The sequence below is a fragment of the Kryptolebias marmoratus genome, linkage group LG16 (assembly GCF_001649575.2).
Source record: "Kryptolebias marmoratus isolate JLee-2015 linkage group LG16, ASM164957v2, whole genome shotgun sequence".
Taxonomy (NCBI): Eukaryota; Metazoa; Chordata; class Actinopteri; order Cyprinodontiformes; family Rivulidae; genus Kryptolebias; species Kryptolebias marmoratus.
Genome location: NC_051445.1, coordinates 29,401,536 through 29,416,074, shown reverse-complemented (window position 1 = coordinate 29,416,074; position 14,539 = coordinate 29,401,536). Strand labels below are relative to the sequence as shown.

The window sequence follows — 14,539 nt, the reverse complement described above, 5'->3', positions numbered from 1 at the left end:
TAATTACAAAGGCATTTTACCTCCATGAACTTTGCAGTAGCAGGGCAGTCACTTCCCTGATTCTAACTTTTCAGTTAATACCACACATGTTTATGTTTAAACGAGAGACCTTGACTTCACAGAAGCATAACACAGAAAGTTTTAAGTTAAAACTAGCGCTAATAACGTCCAGTATTGATGCACGTCTTCTGCAGTAAAGTTTGACTCAGGCACTAATCTCCTTGTTAAGCAGCCTTGTTATTAAAAGAAAAGCACTTACCGATGAAATGTAACGCTGTCTGGACATTTTCCGTGAAGATTTGTGCAGAAAAATGCAGCATAATAAGAAGGCATTCCTGTTTCAATAGGCGCAAAAGCGGAACTGAATTACTAGCGTAAGATGGTGGCGTTTTTAGCTCATCCAAAGTCACGTGATGTCATGTCTATCCATATAAGTCAATGGTTACTATGGTGATAAAAATCCAGAACAGCAGCGCTCGGATGACGTCGTAGAGGTGCGACGGCGGGTGCTGCGGACCACTAGCAGGGAATGTCAGTAGTCCGATGATAAACAAACTTTCTGCGGGAGCCTCTATGGATGTATGGAAGACGACAAAGAAGTCCCAGTTGTTTGATGATTGAAGAACACCACGGAGTAGCTGTGTTATTGAGCTCCAGCAGCTCAGTAACAGAATACTTTAACATGGTGAAACCAGTGAAGTGGAACAAGTCCAGAGTCAAGGTAAAAACACAAAGTCTTTAAAACTCTACTAGGTGCATTCAAATGTCACCTTTTCCTTCAGTTAAGAACAGACAAAATTCAAAATCTAAAAAAAAATTAAAATAAATAAAATCAATAAGAGCAAGTTCTAAAAAGAGAGAGCGAGAGATAACGGCAGCCAGTTCGCGCCCGCGTCCACCATTTTTTTTTACAATGTATTAGAATTTTTTTTTTAATAAACCTGTTTTAAGATAAAAAAAGAAATCCCATCAAGTTATTTAATAATACTTAAATTAAATTTTTAGATATTTGTGATTATGTTGTTGCTGATCATTATCCCAATTACATATGTCTGAAATTGTAATGCAGCTAGTCAAAATATGAATACTGTATATTCAAGACATAATTACCTCATAGTTGAAAAATTTTCATTCTGTTTTAAAAAAAACAGTTAGCTAGAGCTAAAATTCCTTTACATGTGAATGGGAAAAAATACACAGAAAGTTTTATTTGACAGTTCTGATAGACTGATTGATTAAATGACAGTTTGGACTAAGAAGAACTGAATTGTGGATTTTTAGTTTTAAAATTTTGTGTAACTAATATATGACACAGCTGCTTGCCATTTTTTTTGCAAACACCTGTTTGCTTTTCTCCCATTCTGTGCTCACATGTACTTCATTATATTATGGCCAAATTTTCAATTTTCAATAAAGCTTCATTCATATGTTTCTCAGTTTTTATTCTCACAAAGCAACATAAGTGTGAAATGGTGACTGACCCATTAAGGCAACATTTTTGTTCACAGTAACTTTCAGAGCACTACAAGGTTTATATGCTGCTTTATTAAATTCAAATTTGATCAAAAAACACCAGCTAACAACCCTGCTACTCACACAGACAAAACAGACAACATTTGTGTTGTTAAATTAGCTCACTTACAGACACGTTCAATCAGTTCAATCAAAAACTTGTGTGACAGAAAGTTTCTTAAGTTTTCTCTTATGCTTCATTCTTTTCCTCCTCTGCATCCTGTATGCTGGATGGACTCGGTAGCTGCAGCAGGTATGGCAAGGTGAAACAGAACCAGATGTTCATACTTTTATTGCTTAAGGCACAGGCCTTCAATTTTTATAAGTGAGGTGAAAGAGCGCACATTTTATCAGTGAGTGTTCCTCACAAAGATAGGAGGACACACATATGCAGGTGTACCAGCCTGACTGCGCTGTGCTCAGACACCTCTGTGCCCTGTCGAGATATACTACCTTTCCTCCCCGAGTTGGTTGTTGGGAAAGACCTTCTGGAGACGTTACCTTAAAGTTTAACACATTTATTCATACACCCTTAGTCAACATTCATACAATAATAAAACCGGATGCATCTGGGAGACAATCAATGGGAATGAGATACAGATCTCCTTGAAAACTAGTCAAGCTATTACCCCAGGATTGTCTGAGGAAACAAAGGATGTTCTCTGGTTTTTACCATTTGGGCTCCCCCTCCTCCAGAGGGTGGGTCACTGCCTTCCTTCTCTGGAGGTCAAAGGTCTCTTGTTCCCCCTTCCTTGCTGAAACGTCCGTTGCTCACATTCCAGGGTGTTCACCACCTATGTCTCTCTTTCCAGATAAACTAAACAACTCCTTGTTAAAGCTTTTAAAATGGTGGCTAAATATAAAATGGTGATAAACAATTCCACAGCCCTCCAGGAAAAATATCACAACTTCCTTTTGCATGAAGTAAATACAGTTTGTTCTAAAACATCTTTCAGGTTCCAGCATGTGCTCAGAGCTGAACAGAACTGTGTTAAATGTTGCCATTTTGAGTTGCATTCAGTTAAAGTTTCTCATGTAAAAACCATAACTGGTAAAGCCTGAAATTCACAAAAATATGAACTCAGCTCAGGAATGTGTTCTTTTGAATGAGTCTGTGTACAACATTGTTTGTAGTCATGTTACCTGATTTTGGAACATGTTCAAAAAATTGGTGTGACAATTCTTTCCCCAAAACAGTCAGAGTCATTATGGGCATCTCAAACCCATCTATAGAGGGTTGGAGCTGTATTTAAACACATGCAGAGGTGCATTACTCCAACAGAAACAAGTTCAGGTCTAATAAACATGCTAATGTTAAATCTGTCATGGTTTTGTTCAGGCTTCTGACCCACATACAGAGAAACTCTCAGGAGGAAACCAGGAATCAGATAAAGTAAGTTTATTGAAAACCAGAAAGTAACAGGCTGTTAGGCGGTCTGGAACGACCTTGGCATCGAGGGTATCGGGTACTCTGAAAAACAGAGATAGGATGAGAATTGATCGAGACCGAAAGGAGCAGCAGCAGTCTTACTTCTGAGGGAGAGAATGGTCCACCGGGGGAAGATGAGTGGAATCCGGGGTTGTGGCAGTTGAAATGTGATGTTAGTTCCCTCCAGTTGGTGGTGAAACTGGGAAGGATGACAGAATCACCCTTGGGCAGGCAGGCCGTACAGGTAGTGATGTGCTGCTCGACACCTCCTGCTCGACACAGTGTCAAGCCAAATGAAGCGGAATTATCTTGATGCAGTGTTTTGGTGACTGTGTCAACACGTCAAATATCACGTGGCCACTCCTAAACAAGGCCTCGTTCTTTCTGGTGTCCCAAGCTGCTTGTGACGTGCAGCTCGTCATGCACTGATTCGCAGGAATCCCGAGTGGGCGGGTCTTACAGTTATTCTCAAGGCTTTAAAATGAGACTGAATATCCACCCAAACTGTGGGTTTTTGGGAAGGTGGATGTGTTTTTGTACAAATTTGAAATAACAAGAAATAGTTAGAGAGAGTTTGAAGTTGAGTGGTTATGTGCATGGATTTGAGTCTGTGAGAGTCTGAGTTTAGACAGTTAGGTTAGGTGATTGTGTGTGATTTTGAGTGTATTTAAAAATATTTGTGAGAATGAATACAAATCTTTGAATGTCACTCAAAGCCTCTTCTTATATGAATCACTATCATGACATCATAGCATAAAGTTATAGGTTCTCAGATAGTATTAAATGAAAATAATAATTCATAGAATAATAATGATATTTACAGTCCAACAGAACAAAGTGTCACTATTGTTAATAAAGGTCATGTTTATTGTAACATCCTCCTTTCAGTTTATAAAACCAAAAACACAGGTTTCGTTGGAGAACATGAGCTTTAATGAAAACGGTTTGAATGAAACACAGACTCGTGATTTAAAGAATAAAATAAAATTTTATTCACATCAATTGTAGTACATAAAAACAACCACCAGATATCGCTATTTTAGGGTGTCTCGATTGCTTCGACACAATAGGCTATTTTCTGAGCAACTGTCTCAAAGTGTTTCAGTGATTCAGGAAGCCTCGGTTTCACCATCACTACGTACAGGTAAGCAGTTTTAGTCCAGCAAAGGTGTCCAGGAGTCCTACAGAGAGTGAAGAACAGTATCACTCGGAAGAGTTCTTGGCAGGTAAACTGAGAATATGAACAGAAATTACTCGAGACAAGCATACATCTATGTCACAAGGAGGCTGTGAGTTACCATGTGAAGGGTACACTCCAGCAAAGACTGGCTGAAGAACTGCTCCTCTTATCTGCTGAATGAGGCAAACAATCTGCCGGTGTGAACCACACACACATGTAGTGGATGAAGCCACCCAACGGTGATTCTGGAAGGCCGCCCTCTGGAGGAAAGAACCTGGTGGAGGATGACAACAACCACAACCCCATCTCCTGACAAAATCATTATTAAAATCTGGTCCAAATCTGCCTGTCTTCATTTCTAAAGTGGACTCCAGCAGATTAAATCATAAATAGTTCAGCGAGTACAAAAGGGGCTGAAGTGGGTATAATGTGGGCAGAGGTGGACCAGAAAATAATGTTTATGAACTAGAATACAGTTTTGCAAGTTGTGGACACAAAAATAGGCAGGAATTTTAAAAAGTTGGTTGTGCAAAACACAATTGCTTGATCACAAGCAATCAGAATTCAGTGACACAGCAACATAAAGTTTGCCTATTTTTTTGGAATTTTGAGTCACTAATTTCCAGCCATCACAGCCCTGGAAGATTCTACCTCAGCCTAAACTCAACTTACACAGTAGCCCTGAAAATGATGTTCTATCATGTTAGGACTAGACTTTGGTCCCCCTAGAAACTACTGGTCCTGACAAGGAAGGTGAATATACCAGAAAAGGTTCTGAAAAGGTAAAAAAAAAAAAAAACCAAGTACACCAAACACATTCTTCACTAACCAACTTGAACAGCCTTTTAAATATTTTATTGATTGTCTATTAATCATTTTTTATGTTGTACAAACAGCAAGCCAACATTAACCAAAAAGATTATTTAGAAAAGCATGATTTGTTTAAGAATTTTAGGGTCACAAAGCTGCTTAAGATTGTCATGCAGACAAACATCACATTTCCATATAAATAAGATCTGATCTCTGTCTAAGAGCAGACAGAAGATCTGGGCCAATTTTGTATGTCTTTCTTGCTTTATAATGTTCAGTTGCATATATCTCCTCAATGCATTTGTTGTTGTTGTTGAATTTCACCAAAACTCTGTCCATATTACTTTTAGGATTGTGGGGATTGTAGTACTTCCTGACTTCAAAAGGCAGGTCTTCAGCATGACGAGAGTGGAGGTTCCCAAGGGTAAAGTACTTGTATTGCTTTTTGTCCTCAATCACAGGAAGCAGACAATTGGGTCCTCGGTTCTGAAACCAGTGGAATCCATATTCTCCTTGGGAGGGATCACATAGAGCCCTCATGTTGTTGTCCAGGCAGTTCTGCACATACCACACCAGGAGCTTGAGGCCGTGGCGAGGTGGGGGTTGACCGAAGCCACTGTCCTGCAGCTCCGCTTCTGAGTTCAGAGTTTTCAAAGCTGATGTCAGGATTAGTGACAAAACCAGTGTGACATGAAACAAGAGGTGTTTCTCACTGCCTCGCGCCATCTGCAAAAACACATTACAGTATGAAATTAAAGGCCAAATTTTTTTTTGAAGGAATGACTATCAGCCCCTGCCAAACTACATGTGGAATATTTAGTATATATCTATATATAATGTATAGATATATCAGAGTTGTAGCTGTTTCTGTCAAACCTTGTTATGCACAATGTAATGTATTGTGAGATCTCGTTAGATAAGTTTATCACTCAGAGTTTGGGGATGACTCTGAACTACTACCACACCAAATTTAGATCAGTATCTATAAAATTACATAAATCATAACTGTTTTTGTGGTGGCGAATGCTGATTAGCTGTGACCTGCTTTGCTGAGTCAGCATTCACACTATTATTTTTTCTGTTTATGGATTCCTCTGCAGGTTTTTTGGCATCTAACTACGTGAGCCTACTTTCATTAGTTAGATATCAAAATATTCAGCTCATTTAGAAGATGGTGCTATGACTTTTAGCATTTGCAACTCCTATACTATAAAATATTTACCATTCATTTTTATTCTCTGAAAAATATTGAGAATTCCTCAAACTCCTAAAAACATCTGTTTTAGAGTTAAATATTTAGCTACAGTTAGATAACTTTAAATTTTGGTTTGCTAAAAATTTATAGATTCAGCATTTGTTTTGCTCATTTTAGCATGGTCCTTCTTTGCTTGTTTTAACCACTGTTAAGCTACTGTTTAGCAAATTTTACGTCCCGTTTTGCTAATTGAAGCTGGTATTCTACTTCTTTTAGCTTTTAGCTACTGTTCTGCTGCTTTTAGCATTTAGCTTGTATTCTGCTCATTTTAATATCTGTTTTTTCTCATTTGTTCTGTTTTTTGTAGTTTTAGCTTAATCAGCAACTTTCAGTGAAGTCATTTAGCGCCCAGCATTTACGCTGCATTTTTGCAGAAAATGCCATTTCTCTAGTTATTATTATTATCACCATTATGATTTACATTTGTAATCTGTAATATCAGGTATTATTATCTTAATTGCTAAAACCACTAAATAAATTGTAAACATCTGTCATGCACCTGTACATGACATACTAAACCATAAACTACATATTAACCCTAAACACCAGGGGCCTCATGTATCAATGGTGTGTACGCACAAAAAAGATGCACGTCATGTTCCACACACAAGTTGGGATGCACCAAAATGAAAGTTGCGTGACCTGCTGTGAGAACTTTTTCAGTCAACAGTATCGAACTACAAAATTCCGAAACACACCTGCATTCTGCATTCTGTTTTCTGAACTCAAGGAGCATTTGAACACAATGTTTTCTCATGAGTTTGCGCATTTATGTTTTAAAGCTGACCGAACCACATTTATGACATGCCTTAAAAATGATCAAAACAGCTTCAATCCAACGTAAACTGTAAATTTTACTCTATTCTTGTCACATGTAGATATAGCTGAGCATGCATCGGGGACCGCACGCTTGTGAGGCATACGGACAGGTGAGGCACATAAAATGCATGTGAATTGTCTAAGAGCCACTTCCATTCTCATTGAGATGAAAAAAGGTGTCGGATCAGCATATTAATTCAGAGCAAGTCACATGATGATTCCTAAGGTGGATAAAGTATAGACAGTCACACATGCTCATAAATAGCTGTGTGAAGTAGTGCTGGGCGATATGGAAAAAATCCTATATCACGATATGGATAATTTTATATCACGATAACGATATATATCACGATATACCCCAATTACGCACGTTTTCAGTTATTCTCTGAAAAATATGAAAAAAATAATCTAATTTCTTACCTTTTTCAAGCTTTATTTCGAAGTGATATTTAACTGAACTTCCACAAATGAGATCTGCTGCATTTTAGTGCAGCAATATATATGTACCTGTTACGACGTAACAGTATCAAATGACAACAGACTCTATTATCTTCGGCCGGCTATAGTTTTACTTTTCGCAACTTTCCCCGGCTCTTTTACAACTTGTTTGACCTTGCACTTTTTGGATTGTTAAATATTCTTTTTCGTGGTTCTTCTTTAAGTGATAGAAGAGGTTTGTTGTGTTGGCGTCAGATGAGGAAACAGTCTAATAGCAGAGTTAGCATTAGCAGAGTTTGCATATTACCTTTTTCTGCTCCGTGTCGGACTTCTTGAACCAAATCACAGATGTCCCCCCTCGTTTTGGTAAAAGTCTTTCTTCTTGGGCTGCCTGCTAGCTGTCTCTACTTGTTGCGACCCTGAGTTTGATACTTCCTGCGTCTCCATCTTTCAGCACTTATGGTGAAAACACGGCGCCGCACAGAAAGCCACTGCCGTAAAGCCTGTCGCAAACCCACACGTAAAGCAGCATCATGTCGCAAAACGGAGGTTCTTCGCAAAATAGTTATTTTTTCTTATTATTTATCACTTATATAAACTGAATGTATGCAAAGTGACAACACTAATACATTCGTTGTAGCCTACGTTATGAAATATTTACATGAATCATTGATACAATTATGATAGAAACGACAGAAACTATAGAGACAATAGAAACGATAGAGACAATAGAAACGATAGAGACAATAGAAGAAAATATATCACGATAGACACTTTTCTATCGTCCCCACGATATGTATCGTTATATCGTCCAGCACTAGTGTGAAGTCATGCAAAATAGTGGAACAATGGCAGCTTTGGTGCTGCTGGAGGACATTGTCAATAGAAGAATTCAGAGGGAGCATATTTTCATAGATCACATTTTGATGCCCAGATATATCAAAGTCCTCTACGCCGTGGCTGAAATTATTAGTCAATGTGCAGAGACTCACTTTTTTACATCAAACTGGGTTGACCCCAAATGTTAATAAGTTGTAGATGTGTATCCAATGATTACTTTCTGAGAGTTTCACTATAATCCGCCCAGTGGTTTTAAAATCGTTTGCTTGTAGACAGACAAATTTGAGTCTAATAGTTATTGTCACAGTTATAAGCAAAAATATTGTGCAATGTGTAGCACTTTAAGTATTTGTTAGTGATGCCTTTCAGCTACTACCACACTAAATTTTAGCTCAATATGTGTAAAATTGACTGAGTTACAACTGTTTCCATTTCCTAAGGTCAGTTAGCTTTGGTGGCCATCTTGTATTGGGCTGACTCCAAAACCTAATCAGTTGTAGATGTTCATTCAATCATTACTTTCTAAAAGTTTTGTTAAAGCCTGTCCACTGATACATGACATTTTTGCTAATGTACAGACAAACAGACTGCTGAAACCACAGAACCATCATCACCCTTTCCCCTTCAGTGGCAGGTGATACAAATCCTTAAACTTCAACTTCTCACAGCAAACAGCAGTTAAATGACTCACCTTCTTTTTGATTGAACAGGATTAGATGTATATTGGTTGTGTTGAGCCTTGTGCTGCAGAGGACCCACTGGCTTCTGTTTTCTGCTTCTCTCATCTGTGCGTCGAGTGTGTGCATGTTGAGGTTTGTTTCAACTTCCTCTTTGTGAAGAGAAAGAAAGCAAAGTTTCAACTTCATACTGGTTGCAGGTGTTTCCTGTAGGTTTTAGAAATGACCTGATCAGTCTGTTACTCAAACATTTTACTTGGATTAATGTGAATACAGTCTCATACACTAAACTAATGAAACAGTGCAAAAAAATTAAGATGCTTTTTTTTTTTAAAATGTTTCTATGTGTTCAGACTCACGGTGTTTATATAAACATTACAGTTTTATTTTTCACATCTTCTGTTTTCAGGTATAAAATAAACAAATTGAAACTGTTTTTTTAAACCAAGATGCCTCACCTCCTTTTTGATTAAACAGGAAGAATGCTCAAGAATGGTGTTAGTACAGTTTCATTCTTACCTCAAGTGTTGTTTGAGGGTCTACGTAACTCACTGCAGTGGAAACTCACTGCACTGTGATGACAACTCATCACACCAGGGACCACATGTGAAAGACTTTGTGCATTATCTACTGCTACATGGCAGCCACTTAAATTAAGAAAATGGCGTACACACAAGAAAATCTAGGAGCCTCGTGTATGAAAGACTGCACAGCTTTCATACTAAAAGTTGGCGTATGAACAAAATATAAAAATTGTGTACGCACAAAAATATTCTGATTTATCAAACGTGTGCACCCATGTTTGAGATGCTCCTAAATAAGATATTGGGGCATAAAAATGTACTAATTTGGCACATTGTCTTTTGGCTTTTGCACCATGTACAAAAAAAGTGTGATGGTGTGCGAGGCTGTGGTTGTCAGAGCAGTGCACACCTCCAGAAGTAACGAGATCAAGTGGTCAGACATAAAAGTCTGAGTAAAACAAAGGACAGCTGCTCATCGCCTCTCATCCAATAATGTTAGACACCACTTACTGTACATGAACTACACACTATTATTGTAAATGAATGAAGTGAACTGGGTGGTACATGATACAAGAATCCAGTGTAACAGTAAACAACATTTCAGTTTTATTTCCCTCCATTCCTCGTCAGTACACAACAACTGCACGTCAGCTGCCTCTTCAGAATAAAAAACTGGACAAATATACAATAGTTAAACCAGCAGGTGAACTTCCGATAATAGGACTAAACATATATTAAACATAGATGTCCCTCCAGGTATTGTCTTATACCTAACAATATCACTTTCCTTTAAAAATAAAAAAGATTTTCAAAACAAGTTGATTTGAACTCTTGCAAATAAGAATTAACAAACACAAGGCAAGTTTTTAAAACCTTAAACAATTAATTATCTCATCAGAGAGACTAGCAGGCAGACATAGTTTAGCCAAATCTGCATTGTCCTTCATGTAGTGCTTGCAATAACTTGTAAAGCAGGGGCTCTCTTCTTGATTAAAAACTGTTAAAATGACAAAGTCTCTTCTCTGAAACTGACTTTGTGGACTTGAATACATCAGCAGGAGAATGACACAGACTATTGATGGGGGATTTTTTTGTGTTGCCAGCTGTTAGTTCAGAAAATGTTTTCCATATTTTCCCATAAGTATCAAGTGTCCGCCTTGAGTATCTCCATCAGAGAGGTTTCCAAATGAGGCATCGCTGAAGACAGTCATGTTAAGTGCGCTGTCTCTGCCCAAAGGATTCAAGAGGGTTCAAGAGAAGGTTCAAGAGAACCTTCCTGGCCTTCACTTTTACATACTTCTGAATGTAGTTTTCCTGGTACACTTTTATCAACACTCACAAGATCTATTCCCACTTAGCAAATGTTCCCATGTTCTTTACAACCAACTTGAAAAGCAAATCAGAGTTGGGGATTACAGTTGTGGAGAAACTTTGTGTCCCCCCATATGAAATCCTCTACATGGCATTCAAATATCCCTTTCACATTATTGACCTGATCTACCCAATAGAAAACAGCAGGATCAACTTTTGACATTTTATCTCCTGCTGCTTGAATAATCTCCTTCACCCTGTTGTGCCAATATAGTGACACATCTGAATGACCATAAACTCACTTTTTGAGTTTTCATAATGAAGGAGCGGAGGGGCGCCTGATCAGTGACGTGTCTCTGTTATCGATCATATCATTTACACATGCGCAGACAGCTGGTAAATACAGAAATTGCTACTGGATTTGCGCCACTGTGGACACAGAGTGAAGCGGGTCTCCTCTCTGCTGTGCTATTGACAGCTGTCATTGCTTGGGGAAGTGGGCGGGGCTTACGGCACACTGCAGAATAATTGGTGCTTCTACACATTTATTCGCCAAAGTAACACAGAAAAAAGTCAGTAGATTTGTTGCTAGTCACTTTGAAAAATGGCCAGACGGATCTGAAAACTCACTAACTTGGCCCCTATTGTGCTCCAGCCCGTGCGGAAAACATTGCGCTGCACATTGGTTCCGGTTCAAAAAAAGGGCGTGTGCGTGTGTATTTTTTTTTGCATGAGAAATACAAAAAGTGGCATGTGAGCGTTTTCGCTTCATGAAATGTGTGTGTCTCACGGTCAATGCATGAAACTTGAGAGCCCTGCTTTTATTCATAGACTAATAAAAGATTGTGACTGATGATAAGACTTTAAAGTTCACAACGACACAAATAAAGCTGCAGAGAAAAGTGGCAGCGGTGTTAGCCGACATTGATCCCGTGTTACACTGGCTGACGCAGCTGCTGTGATCCACTTGTCAAGCCGTAGGTCTCTGGTTTTAGAATATTTTACATTTTATTGTTGGTTTGTCAACGCTGTTCCACAGTCATGTCAACAAAGCATCTTTGTTGTATGTTTAACCACTGCAATAACAATGTGCTCACGGTGTATCCTTCAGAGAAATTAACCCATGTAAGAGAGATAAATAATTCCAATGGTAATACCACTAAAGAGAGTGTTCCTTTCTCAAAGTTTACAAAGTAACTGCCATGTGGGACAAATTATAAAAACGATATTCTAATGTCCCGTTCTCCTGAAGGCAGCACGGAGCTGCGCCGAAGAGAAACACCATCGGTACAGTTGCAGTTCTGTGCCGGTTTTAATGTTTTAGGCCACAATATTTTTGCAAGTAGTTCAAAGTTTAAACTGATATTGTTGTGAATCTTTGGTGTAAACTTTACCTTCAAGCAAACGCCCCCCAAAAGAATATCAACGCCCCCTTTTTTAAAATATTGCTTCCAGCGCCCTCTGTCATCCTCTCAATGCCCCCCCCAAGGGTTGAGAAACGCTACTCTAACATATGGTTGCCACAATTAGCCAAAGGGACTCTGAAGCACATGTTAGCTGACACTTAACTCTTCTAAGCCTTCTAAGCCTGTAGCCACTAAGCATGCTTTAGGCTCTAATCCATTGGATGTCTCCTTAAGTGTACTGTGGTGGCAACACCTGTGTTGTGGCAATTTATGTTTAATCTTTTGTAAATCATAAGTTCTATCAATTTAGTCTTAATTTGGGCAGTTAGAATATCCTTTAGTTCGTTTTGGAATCACAATCTGTAATTAATTTTTACATTTGGAATTGTTTAGGTTATTTTTTTTAATTTTGGACCCTCCCATTAATTGGTGATAAAGAAAACACTGGTGGGTGCGGTGGAAAAAGCTTTTTGTTTGACAAATGTCCGGTGTGAAGACGGGAGGTTTTTGTAAAATAATTTTTTGAACACTTTTTGAGCCGATTCTCGGTTTAAGTTAACTTTCATTTTCATATAAATCATAAGAGAATTTTAGTTATTGTTTTACCCATATTTTTTTGCTGGAAATAAACTGCATATATATTTTAAACAATCAAGTCGGAAGCGCGTGCAAAAATCAAACCCCCTCCTTTCTTGCTTGGAAAGTTTTGTTTGGAAACTAGAAGGCCGCAACGACCTGACTGTGTAATATCTAAATTCCACAGCCTATGAGGTTTTCACCAAATGACCCTGTTACTCTTAACTGAAACCAGACTGACCTTGCTTCCTGTCTCCTCCTCACCTATGTCGAGATAAACTACCTTTACCTCCCCGAGTTGGTTGTTGGGAAAGACCTTCAGGAGACGTTACATTAAAGTTTAACACATTTATTAAAACCTCATTAGTCAATATTCATACAATAATAAAACCAGATGCATCTGGGAGACAATCAATGGGAATGAGATACAGATCACCTTGAAAACTAGTCAAGCCATCACCCCAGGATTGTCTAAGGAAACAAAGGATGTTCTCTGGTTTTTACCATTTGGACCCCCCCTCCTCCAGAGGGTGGGTCACTGCCTCCCTTCTCTGGAGGTCAAAGGTCTCTCCTTCCTCCTTTCTTGCTGGCACATCCATTGCTCACATTCCAGGATGTTTACCACCTATCTCTCTCTTTCCAGATAAACTAAACAACTACTTGTTAAAGCTTTTAAAATGGTGGCTAAATATAAAATGGTGATAAACACAAATCAGATAAAGATATAATAATCAAATGTTAAATAAAGCATGGAAAATAAATACAAGGCCTTCTATTCCACACCTACCAACATTCTAATATCTTAGATATAAGCTCCTGTGTGGACTCTGCAGGTAGAGCTTTGATTCGAAGCTTCCTGTTCAGGCTGGGACTCTGATGTTAATTCTTAATTGTCTTTAAGGCTCTCTGTATTCCATGCACCATACATAAACAAACCTGTTTGAGTGTTTTAATCTGAGAGTGCATGGAAATTGATTTCTTCCACAACAATACCCACCCATTTAGCAGTGGTGCTTTTTCATTGCTCATTCTTCACTTCTTCAAACACAGTATTATCTTTCCAATTCTTTATTTCTGTTTGTTTAGCTTGCTCAAATGATAAATCACCTGTCGTTAACACATCTTCTCTGATATTCTTGACATTACCATCAATGACAGAGAGTTCTATCTGAATTTCTTCTAGCTGGGTTGCATGTACTGATTTTGTAGTACCTACAACCTACCTGTTGGGCTCAGTGCATTCCAGATTGTACTAGTTTTTATATTTACCTGTAGTTTTGCCTGCACGCCCTAGAACTTCAGCTGTGTGTCCAACTCCACAACAAACATCTTTGTTATTTTCTTGCTTTGAGATATTTTGTGTCTTTATATAATTATGTCTTGTGATTATTTATGCTGAACCTCAGTGGTTTCTTCTGCTTGCACAGTTTCCGTGTCCTCCAGTGACTTGCATTGTCTCATATCTTAACACACTTCTGTCACTTTCTGTATCACCTTTTGTAGTTTGTTAATGAACTATTCTTATTCTGAGGCAGTGTACTCAGATGCAAGTTCCTTTATGTCTGACAACCAGGGGTGGAAATTAGCACCCGCCACCCGCCAAATGCGGGTAAATATTTGAAGTGGCGGGTGAATTTGATCAACACACACGCCACTGTGGCGGGTTGGCAATTTGAACAGAAAATGTGTTATTTGTCCTCTTGACATATAGGGGACAGTAATGTGCTCGAGTTGCTGCTGTTACGTCGAGCCGCGTTCCCCC

At 38.6% G+C, this 14,539-nt stretch overlaps 1 protein-coding gene and 1 long non-coding RNA gene across 3 annotated transcripts in view; one reads left to right on the top strand and one right to left on the bottom strand.

Annotated features, from left to right (window-relative positions):
* LOC119617790 overlaps positions 1 to 5,649 on the top strand; it is a 22,419-nt gene extending 16,770 nt beyond the window's left edge. Inside the window, exon 2 of the long non-coding RNA XR_005234200.1 lies at positions 5,393 to 5,649. This is a non-coding gene — a long non-coding RNA (uncharacterized LOC119617790). The remainder of the gene's footprint in view (positions 1 to 5,392) is intronic.
* si:ch211-198c19.1 (uncharacterized protein LOC100151013 homolog) lies at positions 3,949 to 9,148 on the bottom strand. 2 transcript variants are annotated; one of them, XR_005234198.1, is made up of 3 exons: positions 8,975 to 9,148; positions 4,240 to 5,657; positions 3,949 to 4,122 (listed from the first exon to the last, which is right to left on the bottom strand). XR_005234198.1 is itself a non-coding variant. In XM_037980292.1 (2 exons), the coding sequence occupies exon 2, from the start codon at positions 5,655 to 5,657 to the stop codon at positions 5,115 to 5,117; it is 543 nt and encodes a 180-aa protein (XP_037836220.1). In that variant the 5' UTR covers positions 8,975 to 9,148; the 3' UTR covers positions 3,949 to 5,114. The 2 variants fall into 2 exon arrangements, 1 of the variants encoding a protein (XP_037836220.1); XM_037980292.1 differs by having other exon boundaries at positions 3,949 to 5,657.
* Positions 9,149 to 14,539: the final 5,391 nt, after the last annotated feature.